General features: G+C 47.7%; 1 protein-coding gene across 1 annotated transcript in view; it reads right to left on the bottom strand.

The window, feature by feature from the left end:
- Positions 1-745: 745 nt before the first annotated feature.
- Nutm1 (NUT midline carcinoma family member 1) overlaps positions 746-9744 on the bottom strand; it is a 10833-nt gene continuing 1834 nt past the window's right edge. Inside the window, exons 2-7 of the mRNA XM_055604881.1 lie at positions 8074-8785; positions 5822-5950; positions 4139-4278; positions 3429-3700; positions 3028-3144; positions 746-2695 (exon numbers count right to left, since the gene is read on the bottom strand). Coding sequence (XP_055460856.1) covers positions 746-2695; positions 3028-3144; positions 3429-3700; positions 4139-4278; positions 5822-5950; positions 8074-8785 — 3320 coding nt within the window. The remainder of the gene's footprint in view (positions 2696-3027; positions 3145-3428; positions 3701-4138; positions 4279-5821; positions 5951-8073; positions 8786-9744) is intronic.

Here is a 9744-nt window from a genome sequence, read left to right as displayed (position 1 = left end):
ACTTGATGCAGAGCCCTGTGTCAGGAAAGCAGAATCCTCCAGGTCACACCAAACGTGGCGCTTCCCCTAAAGTAACAAGAACTGAGGACATAAAAGGTCCTTCATGTCCAGCCATTAAAGGAAGAAAAGCCATTCACACACACACCCTACTCCCATAGCACGCGAGGTGCTCTGTCTTGACACAGATAAAGTAAATTAGAAAATCGCAGATCTCAAATCTGACCTACAAAAAGCGCCCCCGACTCCCCTGTAGTTTTAAAGGAGGCAGACAATAGGATACCCAGAAAAGACCTGCTAATGCCAGGTTCTGGCTTGGGAAGAGGGAGTGGATAACCATTTGGGACGACTGTTTTGGAACCTATCTGGTCATGAAAAGTGATTCTTAGCAAAACACTGCAGGGAACGGAGATAAGGCTAGCAGCATGGTACAGAATCTGCCTTTATAATACGTGGCTATATGTAGCAGCCAAGATGCTCACACACAAGAGCACAGCATTTTCCAACCAAAAACAATCTTTATTTTTCCTTATAACTTCCCAAAGCCCTTTCCCTTTACTTCCCACTAAAAGGACCCCCTGCAAACTAGCCAGTCTGACCTTTTGCCCCAGGCCCTCCAGCTTCTTACACAACAAAAACAGCATCAGGCTGGGGCTGCATCTCCGTTGAGGAGCAGCAGCAGTTAAAATAGACTCTGGGGCACCCACTTTTGGGTGCTGCTAGGCAGGGCAGGGTGGTCCTCTGCTTCCTACTGGTTACGACGCCTCTTCTTCCTTTTGCTTGTGACAAAACTGTCACGCCGCCTTTTACGAGGCTGTGGGAGCTGCACCAATCCCAGGGCTAGGGGTTTCTGCCTGGAACTACCAAGCTGAGCTTCCAGTTGGGATCTCTCTACAGCAGCAGCTGGACTCCCAACTAAAACCTGCTTCCCAGGCTTGGAAGGGGGTGAAAGTTGGTCACGGTCATCTACTTCAGCAGAGTGGTGGGATGTTTTTGGGGTTCCCTGACTTCCAGAGGCATGACAAGGAAACCCTCCAGAAGAGAGGCTAAGTTTCGAAGCCAAAAGATAGGCAAAGTTTGATAGTTCTTCATCTTCCTCCTCCTCTTTCTCACTTCCTTTTGCCCTATCTGCTGAGTTGTATGTTTCTCCAGTAGGGATTTCTCTGAGAACAAAAGCATCCCTAGTACCCCACCTAGGGGAAGTACTCCCCAGGCCCTGGCCAGATGTTGATTTGGTGGCCTCAAGTGTATAAGATTCTTGATTGTCTTGTAAAGGATCAAGGTCAGTAGGTTTGAAGGAGACAGTATCTTCCCTGCACTCTCCTTGGAGATTATAAGAGTTAAAATTTGGTGAGAAGGAATCCTTGCTGACCCCTGGGTTGGGACTGCTGTCATTTCTAATATCTAGTATATTGACCTGTTCTATGTTTTCCAAAAGTGGAAAAAGTAGATTATCTCTGCTCTCTGCCTCTTGGCTAGCCTGGGGGAAAGAGGAGGCATCCTGGGTCCCAAGAATAAGGATATTGCCTTGGCATGTGGGTAACAGGGTGTCTTCTGAAGACCCCAGTGTGGAGGGGTCAAGTGTTTCCAGCAGTGGGGAGCAACCTCCAGCCCACAGATCACTAGGATCCTGTGTGGTCTCAGGACTCAGCTCTTGATTCTCTTTAGACCTCAAAGCAGGGCCATCGGCCATCAGAGATCCTGGCAAGCTGCAGGAGTTTCTCTTTTCTATAACAGCTGTCGCATCTGTGCCTCCACAGGGAACCACACTGATCTCGACATTCTCGGGCACTGTGGTTTTTCTAGGGCCTGGAGAAACACTGTTTCGGGAACTCAGTGCCTGGTCCTCTGTTATACCTGCCTCATCTTGGATGCTATCTATGACACTTTCGATTTGTAAGGGCAACTCTAAACCCACAGCATCCATGTCACTGCTCAGCCACAGTCCTGGGCTGAGAGAAACCCTCTCTAGGTTGCCAGTTGCTCCAGGGGAATGGTTCTGATCATAACTCTGAGCTGTGTCGGGACCTCTGTCATCTCCCCACATGGCTCTTGAAGAGCCTTTCTGGGACACCGCTGAAGGTTCTCTCCCTTGAGTAAGCACCCCAACTCCCCCGATCTCTTGTCCTATCTGCAACCCTAAGGCCTGCTTTTCTAACCCAAGTCCTTGCAGAGAAACTGGCTCTGTAACTCCAACATCCAAACTGGAGGCTCTCACAGGTTGGGGCTCTTCTTGCCAACAAAAAGGTAAAGCCTCTGGATTCCTATCTGCTGCTGGGTAGTGCCCAGAATACCCAGGACCTCCTAGGTGGCCGTCATGAGCTGCATATAGCTTCCCAGACCCTTTTCTCTCCATACCCAAGGATTCTTGCATTCCCTGTGGAGCTGTGAGTTCTAGCTGCGGGTCCCAGCTGCTAGAGGATGGCAGCGTGTTTCCATCCTTGTGAATCCCCCTTGAACCACCTAGCACTCGTTCCTGCCCACCATGCATTTCTCTTGCCTGCTTGCCTGGAGAAGCAGATTTTCCAATGCGAACAGTGCCCGCAGCCCCCTGAAGCCCAGGTGAGGGCCGACACCTCCGACCCCCATCTTCATCTTCGTCAGAAATAGAAGGACTTGAGTCTGACTGAGCTCCACTGCAACTTGGAGGCTCCTGAGCATCTTCCTCTTCCAAGGCCAAGAGTCGTTTCTGGACCAGCTGGAAAGGAATGGACAAATGCCAGTTCTATACATGGTTAGGAGAAGAGGTGGCTGAGTGGGTGATAGGAGACAGTACATAGCATGGGGAAGAAGAGCAAGTGTTTAAGTGGTAGCATCAAAGATAGGTACTGCAGCTCTTTCTGCTCTGGAGCTTTATTCCCTTGCTGAGAGCCTTTCTTCGCCCATATACTTTGTTCACATAATCCCCTACCTACTTCCTCTAGATCCAGAACCCAAACCTAAATCCTATAAAACAGTATCAGGATATCAAAGAGTTATACAAAATCAGGCAGGCTCCTTTTCCTGGCATTCTCTACCTCCCAACTTTACCTGGGCAAGAGTAAGTCCTTCTTCTTGCTCTAGCTCCTCAATTAAAGCCAAAGGATCTCTCTGCTCTTCTGGGGACAGCAGATCTGCCAGAAATTGTGGATGAATAACGGCCTCTACCTGGGAAACAGAAGAATGGTGTGAATCTTGGTGTGAAGTAACCTATAAGGCCAGGTGCTCTAGAGACAAAGCTACGAGGCCCATGCCCCCATTTCACCCTGGAGTTTGTTACAAAAATTGGTGGTAGTCACTACCACCGGCTACCTATGTATTCATACACATATACCCATTTCTAAATTCTAAAATGGAACCTGCTGCCATGTGCAGAACCCCAGAAGGTTGGTGTTCCATAGTGCCCAGCCCCTAAGTATTTATTAGAAGTTAGCCATGTAGACCCAGCTTACCTTGGAGACAAAGACTTCCTGAGAACATAGTTCATCAATGTAGTTCAGAAGACTTGAGTCTGGAAACATCCCTGTACCTTCCTGTTGCCTCTCTTCCACTGTCTTCCCAGGGTCCACGTGGCTCTCCATCAGCCCTTCCATGATGTCAATATATTCTTGCACAGCTTCTGGTGGGATCTCTTTGGGTGCCTCAGGAACTGGAGGCCGTTGGGGCTTACGCTGCCGCCGGCGGGGAGCCCGTGACTTAGAGGCTGCCTTCTTAGGAATGTACGCTGAGGGAAGAGATGGGGAGTGAGAAAGCAGCTTTGGTATCTACTTCCCAGTAATATTTGGAGGGGAAAAAAATCTGGGTACAAGAAATGGTTCCAGAATGGGATCAAGCTTTGGGTGGAGAAAACATAAGAACTGGAAGGTATGAGAGAGAGCACTGTGTTAAAATCTTTCCACACACCTTGACATTCCAAAAAGCCTCCTGATCCAACCCCCATTTCTTAGGCTGAAAAAGTACAGGGCTCATGCACAGTCTAAATGAGAGTGTAGTTAGTTTACTTGACCAAGATCAATAGGTAATTCAAGACAAATGTAGCCAAGACCCCAGCTTCCTATGGGGCATTGTGTTAGGCTCATAGACTGTCACTTGTGGGAAAGAAAGTGAGAGAAAAAAAAAAAACAAACTTTCCTAATCTTACCTGGTTTGTAGATAGCCTTACCTGGCTGCTGGCAAGCCTCTGGGACCAGGGGCCCTGGAGGATCAAGTTTCAACGGGGCTACAGGGGACAGACCCGGGGACCCATTCATCAGCTGTGCATTCTGTATCTGTGTCTCTTCCTCAGCCTCAAACTCCATGAATCTGCAAAGGGTCAAGAAGGAACAGGCAGAGCTTGAGAGCTGGTTCAGTGGTTCAAATCCCAGCACCCACATGGCAGCTCACAACTGTCTATAACTCCAAGATCTGACACCCACACAGAGACATACATGCAGCAAAACATTAATGAAAATAACATTTAAAAAAAAGGCTCAGGCTGTGCTGAGGAGAACCCAGCTTATCAGTCACCTAGATACCAGGCAGCACTCACACACAGCCAAGAAACCAAGCACCTTCATTTCGGCTAACACTGTTGGAACAGCCAGGGGAAACTGCTGACAGGTAGGCGACAGCCTAATGACAGTTTTGGGAAACGCTATCATATTGTCCCTTCCCTTTCAATGGTGGCTGGAGAAGATGATTTTAGGAGGTTGTATAGAGCTTGGCTAATTCCCCAGGACAGTGATATTCTCTACTTCTTTGCCATAACTGTCCCAGCCAATGCCCTGATTAATCACTACTTCATATAAGCTTAGTGACTTCAGTCTGGCCTATGCAATGATCTCAGGGTATACTCTAAAGGGTTGCTCTTGATGCCCTCATCTGCCCCTTTTACAACTGAAAATGTTGGCAGAATTCCTGAAGCAGAGACCACCAAGAAGCAGAGACCAGAGTGCAAAGGCTGGAGCAGGCTCCAAAGGGTAAACCTAGGAAGCCAAAGGTTCAGATTCAGACAGAGACTGGGGGGTGGGGTAGGACAAAGGTACACTTAGAAGAAAAATTATTCTTTCTCCAGTTGTTGCAATATGTTCCCCAGGCTGGCTTTGAACTCCTGAGCTCAAATGAACTCATGTCAGCCTTGGCGCCATGTGTGCTAACCAAAGTTATTTTTTATGCAAGGCTATCCTGTAGAGATGGGGGATAAAGAGTCAGGAGACCAGTCTGGGTGTCCAATACCCTGATTTCTTCTGGCCAACCTTTTCCAGAAAATTGGTCCCTTTCTGGGGTGAGGGGCGGGGGGGGGGTCTGTGCTATCTTTTAAAACAAACAAAAAATACGAAAGAAAAGGTGATTCTGAAGTTCCACACCATTAGCCACTTGCTACCTGGTGAATTAAAGTACCTTCATGGTGAGGTTTTCAGCATCAAGTTTTCAGAAGCAGGGGGCCCAATCCTATCTACCCTAACACCTTCAGTATGAAAGCCCCATATAGGTCCAAGGACCAGAGGCAAGGGCACTTTTAAGAGCAGAAGGGCAAAATAATCCCAGAGTCCAGGTGGTAGAAGCCACAAGAATCCATAAGACCCTTGTGTGGCCTCCTGTGACACTCCTTTGTCTATTTTTAAATGCATTCCATTTATTTGATGGCATTTATATGTGTGTGTGTGCAATGTGCACGGGTAGACCTCAGAGGACAGCTTTTGGGAGTCCCTTTTCTCTACTTTCTTCATGAGGGCCCTGAGGATCAAACTCTGGCTGTCAGGCTTGCTGGTGGACACCTTTACGTGCTGATCCCTTCTGACAACCTGCCCTACCACTCGACCGCTCCCCTACCCCTGCACGGTGAACGAAGATTCATCAAACTCACTTCTCCGCCATCTCATAAAAGATCATCCGGTCAAAATTGCTGGTGCGTTCCCACTCGTGCAGAGCCCTCGGCAGCCCCTCCTCCAGGGTCATGGTAGGCTTCAGTCGGGCCAGGGATCGAAGCACTGGGCTAAAACCATGTTAGGTCAGACAGACTGTAAATGTGTGCCTTTCGCCTGTTCTGGTGGCCGTCTCACTCCCATCTCTCACCAAATCTAGGAAGCCCCTCAGGCTCTGTCATAGCCTTCCCTCCAGTTGTTTGCCATTCATGCTGCCCTTGCCACCCAGATGTGCAAAACACACAAAATCTAATGATCTTTCTCCCAACCTTTTGAAATCAACAAGGGCACCCTCCTTTAATTCTCATGGTGCTAGCCTTAACTGAACACTAAAAAAAAAGAAACATTTTATAGTTTGTAACTATAAAAATGAATTTAACCCAGCCAGGTAGTGGTAGCTCATGCCTTTAGTCCTAGCACTCAGGAGGCAGAAGCAGGAGGATCACTGTGAGTTCAAGGCCAGCCTGGTCTTCAGAGCAAGTTCCAGGACAACCAAGGCTACACAGAGAAACTGTATCTCAAAAAAAAAAAAAAAAAAAAAAAGAGAGAGAGAGAGAGAGAAAATGGATTTAACCCGGCACAGAACCTGTTGAATTTTCAAAGACTTATTTAACTAATCTAACATAAGTCTCTAATTAGAGCATGTGTAGTAGTTTGGGGGTTTTGGTTCAGGGACTAGCTTCTTCCCCCACCCCCAGTTGGATTTTCATTCATTGCCTCCAGAATGCTGTCATAGATCTTCAAATAAAATATTGGACCACTACCTCTGGGAAGCTCCAGAGAAAAGAGTGTAGACTAAAGTAAGGACTTCAGTTTAGCCTTTCTGGCTTCTCCAAGTCCTTAAACATAGCTGAGTATCAGTACCACCGAGAAAACTTGCTGTCACTAAGGATTGCAGAAGCCAAGGTCCCAGGACAGAACATCTAATCAGCTTCCCAGGTGGCTGTTGTACAGGGTCTGGGTCATGCTTGACATGAGGTCCTACCCATAGCATGGAAGCACAGAGAACAGTAGTTGGCCAGAAACCAAAGGGGATGGATCCTAAGCAGACCTCGAGAGAGCTCATACTGGTTCTAGATTTAGAAGTTGTGTCACCAGGTTTGAGAAAGAACTTAGGAGCCATCTCAAGAAACCAAGAACTCAGTAAGGTGGTGTTTGTTGAGGACCTTGGGAGTGTCTCTTGATCACTTGCTCCAAAGAATGGAAGAAGAAGTTCTTCCACTGGAAGAGAGCATGAATTTTTTTTTTTCAGAGTCTGGTAAAAAAAAAAAGAGTGTTTACTCAATGGTCTGCAGCTGAGAGATATGCAGTCTGGTTGGGAAGTGGAGAAAAGTTCCCAGATGACTAATGACTGATATATAAACAAACAAACAAACAAAAAAAAAAAGCCAGGCTTCTTGGCTAAACATACACACACTCTAAGGGAGGGATATTTTGGCCTTTTGTGGGCTCACTTCCTCTTTAAGATTGCCTTTTTATAGTAATAATAAAAGAGTGACCATTTAAATGATTCATTTTCTATGCCAGGCACTTTGCCAAGCACCTTTAATCTTCTGGTCAGCCCACGGAGGTAGGTATAATCACCCCCTTTCCTCATGAGGAAACTGAGGGCAAAGGTGGTATATGTCCTACTCTAGTGTTATGTGGAGCCAACTGTGTCCCCTCCCCTCCCTAGTTCACCTTGACACCTCAGTAAGGTAGGGTTCACACACTAAGGTCTTGGCCTGGCCCAATGCCATCTTCCTCACCCCACAGGAATTAGTTAGGGCCCAGCCCACCCGTCCCAGGTCATCAGTGGCAGAGGGCAGGCAGGGAAGGGCCCTGACATTTGGAGTCAGGGACCTACAGGACAATCTCTGATTCATGCTTTATGACAGGAAGTTTCTCACTCTTCTCAGGATTAGCGTAAAATGCTTGCCTGACTTCACAGAGTTGTAGGTGTTCTTTGAAAAACAAACAAACAAACAAACAAAAAAACAGTACCTGAACATTTCTCATAAGCCAGAAGAATGTCTTAACAGTGTCCTCTCACTCTCACATCTGCCTTCAACAATTCTAGAGTATCCGAAACCTCTGTATCTATACCAAAATCCTCTCTAAAAGCCCTAGGAAAACTCAGTCTTAGATGTACTCCCGCTCACAACACACACACACACACACACACACACACACACACACACACACACACACTTACATAAGAAAGCAGGAAAGAGCTTCAGCATCAGGACTCTGGGATAGGTGAGTCCGGGCCAAGACTTTGTAGCGCTGCCAGCGACGATAGTTCTCATAAACACCCTTGGAAGCATAGGCAAGGTCACCTTGGAAAGGCTTCCGGGCAGCCACAGGACCTCCTTCCGTGGTTGCTGCTTGTATTCCTGGCCAGGACTTTTCCAGGGGTACAATCGGAGCCAGTTGGGCAGCTGGTGGTAGAACCTGCAGAGGAAGTCCTGTAGGGCCCTCCTGGCTCACTCCAACAGCCACAGTAGGCAGGATGGTCTTCAGGTTAGAAGGTGTCACATACCGAGGAGGTGGAGGAGGCCCCTCCTGGACCCCACAGGGAGCACCGGAGGTAATCCAGTTTAGGGCCGTCTGAGTAACTATAAGGTTCTGAGTTTGAGAAGGTTCAGCTGGCCCCATTTCTGTTTTGACTTTGACAATGACTTGACCTGTTCCAGCCACACTGGGGCCAGAGCCTCCTTCTCCTGTCACCAACAATGGGCTAGGGAAAGCAGAAAGGAGCAGAGGATTGCCTGGAGGGAAGGCAGGAGGCATGGGGGGCTGTGGTGATGGCTCCCAGAGGGGTTGGTCTGGTGGAGCAGGAGTAGGTGGGGCAAAGGGAAGGGTAGTGAAAGGGGACAGGCCAGCACTAGGTTTCATGGGCATATCTGGTCCTGGTAATGGAGAGGCTGTTGAGAGAAAGAAGAGAAGGGAATAGGAAGAAGACAAGGAGTTAGGCCATTTGACTTCCTTTTAGTCCCTAAAGAGTCAGAATAGTGAGACTCAACACATGAAGAAAGGGCATGGACGGGTATGTTTATAAATGTCTCCCAGGTAGTTCTTTACTGGGCTAGGGAAGCTGCTCCCTCTCAATGAGACGCAGAGAGCATAGACCTGCATGTTCCACGAAGAACAAGCTCAAGCCATCACTGCCTCTAACAGCTTCTCTCAAAACACTCCTGTAGACCTCCCTTGCCATAGGTGGATCAAGATCAAGAAGATATGGAATAGGATTGACCCCCGTACTGCAGGAAAAGCAGTCTGCAAGCTGAGTACAGGGGAAGTTCCAGGCTCTTGAGAAGCATTCATGGGCCCTTGAGAAGGGAACAGCTTCACAGACACTAGTCCATCCCTCTCCTCCTTTTCCTATTGCTCTTGCTTCCAATAATCTCCTCAAACAACAAAAGATGCAGTTTATGAACAGGCTCTGTGACTCTAGGACTCATGAAGTTCATTTCTCCAAAAATAGTCCCACTCAACATTCATGAACATCTACTAACCCCTACCTAGTCTACAAGATAGAGAAATCACCCGTTCCCAGCTGCTCTGTGGCTCCTGTTGCCATACACAAAAGCACAATCCCCAGGACAGGGTATGGTAGCCTAGATTCCTGCCTCCCAGAAACTTCATAATGCAACAGCCAGGAATAGCTGGGAGGGATTAGTTAGATAAGGGCCAGGAAATAGTGAGAGGAGAACCTTGGAGAGAGATTTCCAGCGCATTCAGTAACTATGGAAAAACTGAAATTTGGCAGTGCTGACTAGCTGTGGTTCTTTTCTTCTTCTTCTCCTTCTCCTTCTTCTTCTTCTTCTTCTTCTTCTTCTTCTTCTTCTTCTTCTTCTTCTTCTTCTTCTTCTTCTTCTTCTTC

Source organism: Psammomys obesus, unplaced genomic scaffold (assembly GCF_907164565.1).
Source record: "Psammomys obesus unplaced genomic scaffold, mPsaObe1.curated_primary_1811, whole genome shotgun sequence".
In the NCBI taxonomy this organism is placed as follows: Eukaryota; Metazoa; Chordata; class Mammalia; order Rodentia; family Muridae; genus Psammomys; species Psammomys obesus.
The sequence above is the reverse complement of the archived record's forward strand: the minus strand, read 5'-3'. Positions and strand labels throughout refer to the sequence as shown.